Raw genomic sequence first — 15756 nt, forward strand, 5'->3', positions numbered from 1 at the left:
GGAAATAATTCTAACCGTTCCAATATTCTCCAATAGGAGTATGGACTGCGATCTGTTATTACAAAATACATTTTACAAGGGTAGTTTCATTTTCCACGACCAGTTGAAGGTATCAATGGTTGGTCGTTTCAAGAGAAGAGGCATACAATCGTGAAGTTTACGAGTCGTCTTTGAAGCCTCGTCTGCGCTTTTGTATCGTTACGTTTTCGTCTTATCAGAATGATTGTGAGTGTAGGAATCATGAAGAATAGGCGAGACATATAAACTTTTATTCAAAAGTGATAGGACACTTACTAAAATTTAAAAGAAAGGAGGCTTTCTTCAATAATTTACGTGCAAGATAAAATCTTTCTTCTAACAATTACTAATAATAATTAAAATTTCCCATACAGTTAAGTATCTCATAACTTTTGAAAAGAAGTTTACTTGAAGTAAACTTTTTATCCTGCGGAGTTTCTTCGGTTTCCCATTCGTGGTCCCTTTCATACTTTTCAGTTTGGAAAGGGCTTGTTTATAGCACCCTGTAGATACGGTAAAATAAGAAATAGTTCCCTCGGGGTAGGATACAGTTTTTCTTAAGATGTGATTGGAGTTACGTCCTCCGGTTCGTTTCGATCGTTTGTCGATCGAAAGCAATAAAAAGCTTCTGTCCAGGACGTATTTTCAGGATCGCCTTGTAAGAAACGGTGTCATTTTTAACAGCACATTTATCTTTGTTTCTTATTCCAACTTTTCGTTATACCTACATTTCAAACGATCCTTCTCTCTCTCTATTTCGTCTTAATTACACTCTATTATACCGCAACCTGTGTATTACCTGTGTGCTTATGTTTTTCGAAGTAATTGCGGATGCATTTACGCTTACACGCCCGTTACTTGCTGTCTCCTCGTTAATATAACCCTAAGGTACCTTACCTTGTTCTCAGACTGTGTGGTTCACCATAACCGGAGTACCCAATTAACTCCTTTGTTGTCGAATACACCGAAAAGCTGCTTAAATTATTCAAAAAGGGCTCCCGTATAGGGTGATTAAAACACTTGTGGTTTATTTTCAGATTTTTATTTTGAAAAAAGGTACAAATTTTCTACAGATTTGATAAAAATACGGTTTTCAGTGGAAAGCGTTTTAAAAGTACAGTTTTCAAAAAGCGCGTTTACCGCTGCCTCTCTGGTTAATACGCTTAGGGGTGCTTAACTTTCATCTATACGTCACCTACAGTTTTCTCTAAAATCCCTAGAATACAATATTTTACAAATTTCCAAGTAGATGTACAATTCATGTTTTCGCAAATTATTTACCCTTAACGTTAATTAGAAGATACCCCAGAATTCGGAGGGTTCTTAGGTCTTAAACAATTTCATCCAAGCGCTACTTAAACATCTCCCTATCCCCCGCGGTATCGTTACATTAGACTATTATTATATTATTATATTACATCGGTACTATTATCGCTGTCGGTTGGCTCGGACGACTTAAACGCAGCGATAATAGACCCATCTTGGTCCTCAAAGCGTTACCTGGCGACACAGAGCCCGGCTCTCCCGTAATTTCACGCTTGTACGATTCGCGAGATCGTTCCTCCGCTCCGCAACGGATGGGCTCGCCCTCGTGGACGAAATTTTTACGGCACATCCGCGGAGGGACGGAAACGCGAGACGTAAAAAAAGAGAAAAAAAAGAGGGTAAAAGAAGAACAGTATCTTCGATAACGAGAGGTATTTTCGAGGTTGCATGTGATCCGTGAGGATCCGGAGTAAAGTTGATGGTGACGCGCGTGCCTGGATTCGACTGCGCGCTCGGCGCGTCCACGCGCGCAGTCTACGAGCGGGCTAGGGTGGCGATGCTTTCGATAGTGGGGGCCATCCTTGTGGTTCAGGTGGGGGTGGCAGTTCAGGGGAAAACTACGAGAGCTGGAGCACGCGGGTTGCCGAGAGACAGAGGTCGACTACGATGGTAGGGGGTAGGGGTAGCTCTGAATCCCTCGAAACTCTCACGATGCTCTCTCTCTCGACTCAGTTCCGAAAGCAAAGCCAGAGCCGAGAGTACTACACTCGAAGCGTGTTCGTATCGCGTTCCGCGTCGAGCTTTTCCATCTGCTCCGATACCAGTTCGCGTTCATATACCCTGTTTCCGTTTCTGTTTCTCATTCCGGTGAACTTCGTGAACCCCTTGGTTCGATCGACGCGCATCAACCCTCCCGCGGCTTCGGCAGAGAAAAAGAATCCGCGGGATCAGCAGCTACCGAGAAAGCAGAGAATCACGTTTCGGTACGTCCCGACACGTTGGACGTTCTTTTGAAAACGTTTAGAGAAAAATCGTAAAGGGTTACCGAGTGCTACGATGTTTCTGAAAGGGTCGCGAATGTGTCTGCAAGCGGACGGCTGTTAAGAGAGTGAAACGTGCAGCTGAAACCACAGGCGTGGTAGTCTTTTTCTGCCCTCGTTCTTTTCTCTCTCTCTCTATTTTCTCTCTGCTCTCTTTCTCTCTCTGTACAGTTTTCAGGAAATTCCGTACTCACCGGTGACAACGAAAGAGCTCGTCGACTTTGCCGGGCACTTGTGCGCGCGGCCGTGATGATATTTGAACTCTCGAAGCCGTCAAAGCAGTCCGGGCCCTTTAACGGGCTGTGCTTTTGTTCCGAGTACGCGTACTCGCGACAGGCATCTGGCATTTAATGGCGATGATCGTCGTTTTCCTTTGTCAACCGAATGGAAGCGTTTATTTAATATCTAACCCAGTGATACGACCACGTGTCTGCTTACCCACCTTCATTTTATATTCATCATCCCTCAGTCGTCACGTTCTACCTACATGATTTTCCCGTTTGAATTTCAAACCAGACAAGATTGCTGGAAACACGCAACGATACGTGTTCGCATCCCTTCTTTTTTTGCCCCCTCTGTACGAGTAATCGAAACGTACACAGAGGGAAACGACTATTTTCCGAGCAGAAGTTTTTTTTAAACGAAAGTTAATGGACCCTTTCTGCCGTGGAAATCGAACAATCCGAGCATAGAAACGGTACACGGGCGAAAAACGCGAGGACAATGCGAGTGCTCGATGCATATGCACCAGGGGATTTTCTGTTGCCAGCTTGCGGACCGATGATTAGAGGTGGGAATAAACCGATACCAAGATATACGGCTTCTAGTACGCTCCGCTTTTCTCCTCTTCCCTTCGCATCGTTTCGAAAACAAATCTTGTAACGTTCCCCGGAAACGTTATCGTACTTCTAACTGACCGAAACGATTTATTAACTAACGAACCGTACGGACACGTAACGCGACGACGCGCTTGCTATTTTACCCCGGTTGTCAGTTTGATTTAATTTCGTCGAAACGAAACACGGTGCAGATAGTTTTTAATTAACATCAATTCCGCGGGACACGCGCTACACCGTTCAATCAGATCCACGGTTACGATCAATTTAAAAGGTCATACGTTTTCGGGTACACGTGGATGATTTACGCGCCGCCCTAAATACGTGATTTGTACGAACTGTTCGCGACGAGCCACGTTTTCCGCTTCAATTGCGCGTAAATCATTGCGCTCGAGAGAGAGAACGTTAAGTGACTCCGCGGCCGGTTCGCTGAAATCGTTACGTGCCCACGATAACGTTGCCGTCGATCTTCGCGGGGGAGTTATTTTGATTTTAGATACTACGAAGAAACGTTTCCGCGACTTCGAAGGTTTCCGTTAGCCGAGTTTCCTGTTCACGGTCAGTCGACGAGCTCTATCGTATGTAAAATCGTGTCGGTTCTTCGACTTGAATTACATTAGCGACAAGTACGTTTCAACGGGGCAAGTTAAACGCGTCCGTTCCGTCGACGTTCCGCTCGAGAAGATTCAACCGGTCCCCTAAACTCCGATAATTGGCCGGCCAGTGTGCATTCACTGCAATTGCATCAGCTGCTTCGTAGCCTCGTAAAGAACTGGGGGAACAAAGAAAAGCGAAATCGTTTCTTTCTTTCATCAATCCGGACGGGTGCATATAATAAATTTTAATTGCCGCAGTAGGAGAAAAAGGGGGGTGTAAATCATTTGACGGATTTACAGATAATGGCGAGTGGAAATCGATCGGTTTTAACGGTGAATTTAATGGTTAATCTTCGATGAAATTATTTATCGACAAAAGGAGAGTAATCGTCTCTTGGGTGATTAAGAGACACGAACGAGCCAGGGTGTTACGATGGGCGTGAATAGTTGACGACGCCATGTGACCGCGAGTAAACTGGAAATCTCGTGTATCGATGCTGTGCTCGATGTTTAAGTGCCACGGATGATAACCGGATGTTTATCAAGTGACGGTGTAGAGGAGAGTTAAACTCGGAAAAGGAACAAGGTGATCGAATCGGTGCTTCGGTGAGGATTACTGCCAAGGGTAGAAATCAGTAGTGATGCCGTGATGGGCTGCAGCTCGGGATCCTTCTTCCTGGCTACGCTCCTCGTGGGTGGATTACTGCAGGTCATCCTGTTCAGTGAAACGTCTCATGCAACCCGTAAGTCCGATATTTCAATCGTTATTATAAGATATCTATGCATAATTTCGTTATATTCTAAATGCATGTCTATGCATTTAATGCAATTTTTAATTTCAAGTACCTACTACTAGAATTGTAAATTTTGTTGTCTAGAAACTAGTACCTACTATTTTATGATTTTGGCTCTAATTTATAAATTGTTTATGAGTGGCAAATTTGAAAATATGTACTGAGGAATTATGCATACTTAGGTACCTTATAATTTATCGAACAATTGATCGCGATACTCGATTCCTTGATTAAGCTCCTTTAAGCTTGTTTAATCCTTTTCCTACAAAGGACGTATACATAGATATATACGCTCTCCATAGACAGACAGTCATTTAGGAAGAGCATATACAGTGTAAGTCATGTAATTAGGGCGGATTATATCTTGAATTTCATTTGAAATAGAAAGAAGTTGAATCGTCTATTCTTCGACAGTTTCACGTTTTTTGTGACTGCAGCGATGCACCTGAAAGATGCAACTGCAGTCTTTTTTTAAATTGGAATTTTTTCATTTTGAATTGAAGTTTTTATAAAAATAGCCATACTGTATCCACTTTGACGGTATTCTTTCCATCGTATCAAACTACATTTTTACAGAATTCGTTCAAAATAAAAAAAGCTGCAACTTTGTTAAAATATAAACGGAAATTTAGTCTTCGTCAGTTATTTTTTGAAAAAAGGATTTTAATAAAAGTAAAGGTTATTTAAATTCGATGTATCAATTTTTCACAAAAAGTTTCAATGGAATCTGTTCAGTTCTTTTTCAAGATAGTTTTGGAACATTTTATTGATATAGTTTGAAAAAAAAAGAAAAAGGTTTTGAATTACACTATCTGCTCACGTTACTTTTATTTATCCATGAAACCTTTACTTTTAGTTAAATTGGTTTAATAATTTGAAAAATGAATACGTCAAAATAAAAAAATGAATGTCATCCTTTCGGCATCGTTTTGATTCATTCGTTTTCCGATAACGAGATCAAAACGAACGAGTGAAAAACCATTTTGTCGAGATTTCAAATTTATGGTAATCAAGAAATGATTTGACAAGTTTTAAATTCAACTCCATCAATATTTTTTGTAATAAGAAATGTTAACAATAATTGAAAGAATTGACACGAGTTGGATAGTAGACACGGGCGAAACGGAGTACGATCAGTTTACCGTGAAGGCGACTTATTTTATCGCACTGTGTATTTTCAATGACAATACCTTTTATTGTTATGAAAACTGTGCGTAACGTCGTCTCCGTTTAGAGACTAAACATCGCTCGTGCGACAGTGGAAGCATTTAAGAAACCTTGTTTTCTCAGTAAGCTCTTTGCCGAACTTTCAATCCCTTTCCAATCGAACCATCAGTTGTCTTGCACAAGTTTTCGCGATCTACCCTGACGCAAATATAGCTGCATCGTACTTGTCAGCATTTAAATCTCGTCTACTACATATATTTCTCGGATACATATTTATTATACTGATTCTGAAGGATTTCGACCAATTTTTCATTCATTAATTTCGACAAAATTATCATATTTCAATCTCGTTTCCTTTTCGTCAATTTTAAAATTTGATAAAACAATGAAATGGCTACCAAAAATATACATCGAAAGGTAGAATGAATATCTACGTTCTGCGTGGTAATTCTCATTAAATCACCTGATAGAACATCTTCAACACGTTCAGTGAAATTTACTTTGAAGCTAGGTGCACAAATTGCATTAATACTGCATTCATATTATACCTTCATTTCGCTTTTCCTCTATTTTGCTTCATTGTTAACTCAAAGAATATCGTTTCTCGTTTAATTAACCGTTAGAGTGCCAGGGGCGATCGTAAGAGTACACTTGAAGAATATGAAACAGTATGGACTTGCTTTTTATACGTTCGAGAATTTTTTTATAATTCTGACAATTATAGTGATGTTCATTAATATTTAGACGTCGTGGTATTTAATTATCCCTTTCAAGATTGAGATAATTTTCACGATTACCCCTTAACGTTTTGACGACTAATTACCCTTTGAAAATGAGCAATTAAAAGCTTACGTTAAACGAGGCTCTGAAGTATTATTCGGGATGTCTATAAATCATGGCGATAAGAAAAATTCGCGTTGTTTGGGTGTCGAAATATAGGTCGTTAGGAGAATAGCAGATGGTGAGAAAGTAGAGGAATAAGAATACAAACGAGCTTGAAAGAATAAGATAGCAGGAGAAAGAGAGGACATAACGAGACACGAGGAAACGAAACGTGATGAAATGGCCTGTTTAGCTGAAAGATAGGCGACGCATCGTGAAAAGGCAGGAACGATACAACGGAGTATAACTCCCTTCGCTCGTGTTGGTTTGTCGTATCCAGTGTGTAGCAGGGTTGCTGGGTCCAGAGAGGGTGGGTAGAGTGTAAGGGAGGGTGGCAAAGAGGGCGTGAACGGGTGCGGTGGTTTGGCTCAAAGGACGTTGAAGCCAAAACGGGACGCGGACGTTGTCACGATGGGTGTGAGACGCCTGATATTCTCTTGTTTTCTCTGTTTTTTCTCTTTTTTTTATTAAGAAAAACTTTCTTTCCACCTTTCCTTCGTCTTGCTCTTTTTTCGTCTAGTTTTTTCTTCAAGATAGGTAACGTTCTTTCGACTTCCTTCTTCTCATTCATTTCGTTGGCGGACGGCTGTGGTAAATGCACATGGATGATAAAGAGAATTCTGATAAGAAGTTTGTAGTAAATCAAGGAATAATTAAAAAAACAAGTGGGAATTTGTTTTAGAATTGCAAAAAAATGTAAACGCACTTTTTTGAAAACTGGAACAGTGTATTTTATTTACATCGATTGATTTTTTTAGAATATTCTACGTAGAACAAGGTGTCGGATGCAATATACGGAAATCAACAATTCGTGGTTTAGCGTGGTTTATTTTAAAAGTTTGTACGAAACATTCCACTCCTGAATTTAAAATACTTCGTAAACTGTTGAATTTGTTATAACATGGTGTTTAAAAATATTTTTTTGCACAAATGAAATTCAACTTCGAAACAGAGGAAATTTTGTTTAAAACATTTTTTGTAAAACGATTAGCTGGACAGATTAAAATGGTACATCTGTATATTTTATTGAGATTATACACATGGAATACAATATCAGTTAAATGGCCAAAAGAACGTACCATAAACAAAAATGTTAAATCAATAATAAATAACGTTGAACCAGTGCGATATACAGGTGTTTACACGTCCCACAAATTGACAATTTTGATGAATCTTTTCATTAAACTTTGAATTGTTCACTTAGCAGCAGGTCCATTATACCAATTGAAAATCGATCGTCTTTGCAATATTTATCAATTTTGAAATTTTACTTTTTAAAAATCACCTTGAATATAGTTTTTGTAATTTTACATAAAAGCATGTTTATCATTTTTTCATCTGCTTTGATTACTCATTCATTTTCCACGATATGATATTTTTTCTACCTTTATCAAATTGCGGCGAGTTTTTAATTTCATGTGTACATTAGTACTGCTCGAAATGCAGAATCCGTTCTCTTTTATTTCCATCTTCATCCATTTTGTTCCCTAGCGTTGCTTTCAAGCAGATGGTAAATGATGTCATAGTTATTTTTATAAAAAGGAATGGCCACATTTTCTCTCGTGTTCAGTATTATTACTTTCAATGTTGTCCTCGCTACTTTTGCATTCTTGAAAAATGTTTGAGGACGCTTTCTATTCGCATCTCAGCCTTTTTGCATTCATCCTGAGTAACGCATCCCTCTTTCTTTCTTCTCATTTTCCAACTTTCCCTCAGAATTTTCTCAACCCCCTTTCGCAAACGTAATAACTATTCTTATTTGTTCTGTTCGCATCATCTTCCTTATTTTCCTCGCCGACCACGGTACGTCGAATGGATTTCTGAATGGCACTCGAGTTCGCGTATGTCCAACTTTTTCGGGGTCAGTTACAACAGATGCTTCGATAAAACTTGCCCTCTTAACGTCGTTACCTGAACGCACCTGGGATCCGCACTTCTTCTCTCGATCCATTGACTTTCCTTCGAGATTGATGACGTTTCCGAGGGTCGTTTTTGTCAGCCGCAGAGAAATCCTTCCATTCCCGAAAGAAATTCAAAATAATTTTCAGGAAAATAAAAATAAATGAATCCATCGGGTAACGGTAACGATAACGATAACGCGTTCATCGATGAAAAATAGTTTTACGTAGAAACAATTTCTTATAAAGTATTATAGATCTAATAAACTCGAAGCTTTGTACTTTCAATTTATCGAACTGGCCGTTGGCGAGCGAACGTACGAGCGAGCAAACATTTTACACCGTCACCGGGACCGATACAACTGGGGCGGATTAATTAAATTGCGAATTTTTCTTTTTTTTTCTTTTTTTTGCAACCATCCCTTGTTTCCTTCGCTCTGACGACCAGTCGTGCGGTCGCCGGTCTGTCGAATTACGAAATTATCGAGCGGCACACTTTGCCTTGCCGACAGTAGTCCGCCTTGTTTCATTTTATTGGCGTTGCTCGTTTCACCGTGAACACCGATATTACGCATTGGAGATTACCTGCGGAGCGGATCGTCGATGCGACGCGACGCGACGCGACGCGTCGCGATGCCATGCGTTCGTTCGTTCGTTTCGCGAATGCATCGAGCTGCGTTGAAAATCGATACCGGCTACCCTTTCGCGGAATTATGAGCATTACCCCGGCATCGAGCTTTTATTTGTTTTGAAGATTTATTTCGAAAATCCCGTCCCGTCCACTGTATTATACGTTATAGCGGCCGGCATTATGTTGCGCCAGCCGTATTTTCTCGCGCGTTTTGTTGATTTCGAACAGGAATCCGTAACTTTGGAGACACATATGGCACCAGCCATTCGAGTTCAATGAGATTTAAATAATACGAAGAATCGTCGTGGACCGACAGGTCAAACAAAACCGGTTGTCTCTCTTTGAATATTCATTTTTATTATTAAAAATTATTCCCCATTTGTACTGCGGTTTTGTTCATTCTCGTCTCAGGTGGATTACAGTTTGCTTTTAGGGAAACGATCTAATGCAGAGAGCTTTGACACAAAACACACGTGTCAAAATAATTAATACGTGTTTGAGTTTGTAAGTTGAGAGATAGTACTGCGGTTAACATTATTAACATTCGTCTTTTTTTTACCTCGAATAATTTGTATGGAAATTTTGTCTGTGTTAACATTGCGCAAATGCAACAAGATACATCGACTGCTTTTCATAAAATTAATTACTGTAGCTTCTTTAACGATGAAACCCATAATACCGTGAAACGTATTGTTGCGACACGATCCCACGATGGAAACGAAATGCCCTTAATTGGCGTTGGGATTACGCGCGGGAGGGTTGAACATTTTATCTTAAATTATAGCGTGGTTCGTTTAATTAGTAACGAGCAAATAATAGATTTTTTCCCCATAATATTAATAGGTATCGTCTGACATTTTTTTGGAAAAGAGTAATTAAATTTCACATTGGATAATTGGAATAAAGGGTTGGAAGGGAATTTCAATTTCTAGGGATTTTGATTAAAAACATCAAGTTCGTAACTATCCGACTGCTTTGTGTCAAGAATTTGTCATTTAAATGTCTCTTTGTAATTAGATTGTAATTATGAGCTGTACGAGTTCAAGATTCATCCACTTTACGAACAAGCATTCGTAGGAACTTAGGTTGAACTCGTTTCCGGTGAAATGCACCTCTCGGAACGATATGAACGTTAAATTATTCCAATGTGTTCGTGACGTTAATGGATAATAATTGAAGGTGCGCCTCGAAAACGGGGCATCTCGTGTTTCGTCGTTCTTCCTCGCCTATCTTTTTCAACGTCTTTGCGTCAGCGTTGCCAACAGTAGCGTACATTCTCGAACTGCTTGTCGTGCCGATAAAAGTGGTGTATCTTGTAAACGCCAGGGAAAAGTGCCTTTAGACAGCCCGGAGAATTTTCCTCGAAGAAGAGAGTGTGATAGACATTTCAAAGAGACGAGTTGATAAAATTCGTATTACCGAAGGTTTATCAATTTATCTGCTCGTTTGCGAATAGATCCGCCTTCGAATCGATACATTGGTTTCATATCAAAACTTTAGAAATTACAACTAGTTGATCTGTAGAAAATCTTTTTATAATTTCTCCATTCTATATTTATTTATTTTAATTTAAAAATTAGGTAATATTCAATGCTGATGGTACTAATATTAAAGGGTGGTTTTACCTTCGAGCATTGAATATTGGTTGAAAATAGTTTTCAAAATCAGATTTGATTGAAATGTAAATATTGTCTTGTTCAAGAATAAATACTGTGAGCTACAGGTCCACAAACTTGACCCCAAATGGAAATTCAATATTTAATAACTTGTTAGTCGAACTAGATGTATTCCCAGAGTAGAATATAAATGATACGAATGGAATAAATATTTGAATGACATACAAAAATTAAAGAGACAGATATATTTCTACGTTATGGCAGTAAAGGATTAAGAATCCTTCTTAATCGTTTCGTATAGAATCCTAGTTCGATCGTAGAGTAACAGGCAAGGTCTTCATTGGAAACGACGGCTGATCCGATCATTTATTTTACGCGAGGACTCATTTCTCGTACATTACGTCGAGCAAAGATTTATGTATTTTCGAGGATAGAACTGTACTATCTGCTTTATGACTCGGCAGATGAACGGAATGGCTTACCACCCCTTGTGTTACCCACCATCGTCATCCTCTTCCTATGTACTCCCAAAGGAGTCCTTTCTGGCAACGACCACTGTGCCCGCTAAAGCATCGACAACTTTTAATGCTCGTTTTTGATTTCCTGTCCTCCCCGAAACGCTCCTCAGCTGGCCCGGAGGTGCCATTTCTTCTATCTTCCTCCCTTTTTTAATTACTTTACATACTTACTCGCATCTGTCACGAGAGGGATAGGAGGATGAAAAAAAAGAATATAATTCAGTTAGTTCGACTCGTCATTTTTGCTGACACTCGAAACTCCTGGTGCACTGGGTTCAATTCCGGATACAGTGATTGATGTAACGATCGTTTTATCACCGTCTTTTTGTTGACGCATACGCGCGGGATTTTGAATCTTCCACGGCGTTGGGAAAATACACAGGGACGACGGATCCCGCGGGAACTGTAAACAACTGGCTAGAAATGGTACAGAAACGGTAAATTACATGGAAAGCTGTACCGTAGATATTTAGCCTCTTGCGCACATTTCACTGGATAAAATTATTGCTCTCGTTTTCGTTCAGCTTTCTGGGTCGAAATTCTTCTTTCAAAATGAACATTAAACCTTACAATTAATTAATGTACCGAACTTTCACAGCAATGGATGCTTTATACAGTCTGTTTGAATTATAGATGGGAAGAAGGCGATTTTTTTACTTGTTTGTATTTTTTATTCAGTAAGCTTCTTGAGAGTCGATGCAGAGTTGTAGTGGTTATCAAAATTATTGCAGCATTTTGGGGATTTTAAAAAAAGACTCCGTATTAAAGCTTTGACGTTGATAATGAATAATGAATCCTTCATCAGGTGTTAAATGATAAAATCTTTCGAACAGGTGAACTAATTAATCTGTACTTTCCTTTTGAAAATTTCACCAGTATTCCGTTATCCTCTTAAGTTCATCGAACGTTGAAAAACTTACCTCGAATTTATTAAAATTTCATCGAAAGAACGGTGCGCGTATCGACCAGGAAACCTTAGCTTTTTCTAGTCTGCGATGAATACTCTGTATTCGTGGTGATTCAAAGGGTTCGAAACCGTGGAATCTTTCATGGAACGCGTACAAAGGCGTCCCTTGGCGGTAATTTTCGCAGAATACTCGATAAGATCCGTGCAAGTGCAAAGCTATGCTCCCCTAATAAAACAGCCACTTTTGATCCTTTGATCCGCAATTTCGATAGACCGCGAGAATTCCAGCTGCTTGTCGGACGAAATTCCTACAACCGTTCCTCTCTCTATCCCTCTCTCTCTCTCTCTCACTTTCTCGTTAGTCCCTTTATCTTAAATCTTTCATGAAGATGCAACGGTCCGCGAATGGTCCACCGGATGCGACGACGTGCATTCGTTCCAGCGATAAGCAAGTCCCTCTGTCATCCATATCGTCGGGTCTGTTCGTTCCGACGCATCAAGATGGAAGTAAATATTGGATCGGCTACTGATCGTTTCGTTCGATCCTTTCTCGGAGGAAGAGAAAACCCTTGGCAGCTGGTTTTATGTACGTTGAAACCACAGCGATCCGTGCGTTAGCTTCGAACATGGGGGCATTATCTGACGGTAATGATGGCGCGTGCATGAATCGATGGAGAGACAAAAGAGGGTGGAAAAGAGGGTGCACCATGGGACAGAAACCTAAGTAATAGAGAAAAATGGTTGAAATCGTTAAATTGTGGAATGAATGAATGAAAAAGTATCGTGCATAAAATTCAGAATTTTTAGTGGAAAAAATGGCACGTTCAATTTTTCCTCTCTCCTTTAGAAATCTATAGTATTGTAGGGTGGCGAAGAACATGGGTAGAGACTGTAACCGGACAGAAACGAACCGTTGCATTATCGTTGCATTCATGCTCGGACAAACCCGTTGAATCGTTATGGATAAGCTATTGATACAAGAAGAAAATGGTTATTGGCGTGCTTCCTCGTTTCACCCCACACTTTCTCTCCGTCTCTGTTTCCGAACGGAAATTCGTATATTTTGACGTCATCGGTACGAACGGACCAACGGGTCCATTTGTAAAATGCTCGGTTCCTAGAATATTTCGTTGGGGAACGTTCGGAACGAAATCGAATCGGTAACAGCGTTGCGCCATTCCGTCGAAACGATTTAGCGTAGCCGGTTGAAAAGCTTCAACCTCAATTTGTTTCGGCCAAGTTAAGCACTGTGTTTTCCAACGGAAAGCTTAAAACCAGCCGTATGAAACGTATATTTTTCCCCCTCACGTCTTTCTTTTTATTTTCACCTCCGCCACTTCTGTTTACTCCTTCTTTTGAACGCCTCTCTATCGCGAATGATATTCGTGTTATCGAGGATTTTATTTCTCTCGTTTTGTTCCCTGTTCCGCTCTGCTCGTTCGCGGCCGCGCGAGAATATTCAAAGCCGATTCTCGATGATTCCCTCGGATATTCATCGTCCCGCTCGCTATGGGGTTATTGTACGGGGCGACAAAAATACTCGTGGACGTAAAACCTGATTTACGCGCCGTATTTAGAGCAAGAAACAAGCGGACGTGGTAGAATCGTAAGAAGAAGACACGGTTTCGCACACGTGTCGCCAACTTCTGTCACGTTGCCGCGAAGAAGCTTCGTGAAAACGCTTTTAACCCATCGTATTCGGGTGTGTCAGCGAGCATTGCCTCGCCGGCCCGAGAATGCCTCTAATGGACTGTTTCCGGTAATGCGATTGACTTTAATTATGACCCTCGAACGAGAGAAAAAGAAAGAAGGTACGCGCCTTGTACAGTGCGGGCTATTAAGTTTAATGGCGACGCGAGGGAGAATACAATGAGACATTAAAAATAATTGCTTACAAAGGCTTCGCTGTCTTCGCATGTTTAGAACCGTTCGTTTATCATCGTTCGAAGATTCTTTTTTAATCCATGGTTATTTAACGGTAGAATCGTGTACTCTTTTGTCTCTTTACACTTGTTGGTTCCATTCGAATTCGAACACCCGGCTGGAATCAATTTCCCCGCGAAAGTGGCGATGTTTTGCGGCGAGTATTTTCCTTGAGAGGAAAACAAACGTTTGCTGCGTGGGTGTACGTTCGATCGTGAAAGTGCAACAAATTTCCGTGGAACGGGGCACCATAATGCGTTCGATACGATGACGTTTGCACAATCGTTCGAATAACACCCTTGTGCGTTTCGCTACATACTTGACGATAAATAACATTTGTACCTACTAGCGATTTTCACCGTTCCACCCCTCACCGTTGACATCGTTTATTTTTGATTAATTGGAAAGCTCGCGTCACCCTCACGTGTTACCGAACAGCCAGTTGTAATGCAATTTGCTCTGACACAGTTTCCACCTTTTTGTTCTTTTCTCCATGACAGTCCCTTTTAGATTGACTTCGATGGTAGATGTAATTTTTCTTCGATAATAATGATTAAAAATACTCGAAATTGAATTTTTATTTCTTGATATTTCAACTTTTTGATAAGGGTCTTTCTACAGGATGACAAAAATATTGCAAAATATTATTTTGAAAACGTTTGTCAAAGATCATGCACACTCCGTGTAAGATTATATTTTAACAAAGCCTTTTAATTGCATTTCATTATTGGACTTTGAACATCAGATGTTATCAATGGTACCAAGGGAAAATGGTTGAAACACGATGCAGTGAATGCTTTTATTAGGTGATGGGGATTTTCGAGGGTTACTCGTGGTTCCTCTGGGGTTTCATCCGTTGCAGATGTTTCATGGGCGTCAAAGAAATAGCAGGGGGTCGGTGTGTTGCAGGATTTTCGATATCTTTAGATTTTAACGATGAAGAGAAGCCTTAAAACCGATGAGGCCCTTTGGGACAGCTGAAACTTCTAATAAGTTTCAGAATTTTCGAAACCCTTGAAATCTTTTCGACTTTAAATCCATTGATACTTCAGGAATTCAGAAATCTTTAAAGTTTGTGATCTCTTCAGTTAACTGTAATAGATTGCACCAATTGTTACGAATATCTGTTGCATCCTATAAAAGTAAAGTCGTTAAAAGTTAGAGAGAAAAAATATTTCTATTATGCAGCTTTCATTGTCGTTTCGATAGCGATGCGTTCTTTAATTAGAATCCCAACTCTCTGTAAATTCGACAGGGTGGTCGAAAAGGGAACAGAGGACAATTTTATCCCGAATTACCTAGCCATACGCGCGACTGGATACTCGCGCCGAGAAAGGAATTTATTGGATTGCGGAAAACGCTCGATTCGTTCGTTTCGTCGCGAGGAAGCCTACAAAAGGGAAAGCAAGGGCGACAGGGTTGGCATCGCCATTTAAGGGTATTTATCCTAATTGTAATTGCAGACTTACGGATTGGTCCATTCCTCTTTTCTCTCATCCCTTTCCGTATTTCGTAATCGTAGAATCGGAGCCCTTCTGTCGTAACCACAGAGAGGAAATAATAAAATCAAAAAGATGTCCTTTAATTTCGTTTTCACGCGAAGTCATTAATAAAAGAATGTCTTTGATCGTTACAATGGAAAATAAAAAGGTTCTAGGTACTTT

The 15756-nt window shown here is 40.1% G+C and overlaps 1 protein-coding gene across 8 annotated transcripts in view; it reads left to right on the plus strand.

Moving 5' to 3' along the window:
• The first annotated feature begins 2034 nt into the window (after positions 1 to 2034).
• The window catches only part of LOC114878112 (hemicentin-2), a 220619-nt gene continuing 206897 nt past the window's right edge, over positions 2035 to 15756 (plus strand). For 3 of the 8 annotated variants that reach the window (XM_029191527.2, XM_029191533.2, XM_029191532.2), the window contains exons 1-2: positions 2035 to 2267; positions 4057 to 4499. In XM_029191527.2, the coding sequence (XP_029047360.1) occupies positions 4406 to 4499 (94 nt within the window). In that variant the 5' untranslated portion in view covers positions 2035 to 2267; positions 4057 to 4405. Of the gene's footprint in view, positions 2268 to 2319; positions 2423 to 3800; positions 3986 to 4056; positions 4500 to 15756 lie in introns of those variants that run through there. The other 5 variants (XM_029191529.2, XM_029191531.2, XM_046288541.1 and 2 more) reach the window with 5 other exon arrangements.

This window comes from Osmia bicornis, chromosome 13 (assembly GCF_907164935.1).
Source record: "Osmia bicornis bicornis chromosome 13, iOsmBic2.1, whole genome shotgun sequence".
Lineage (NCBI taxonomy): Eukaryota > Metazoa > Arthropoda > Insecta > Hymenoptera > Megachilidae > Osmia > Osmia bicornis.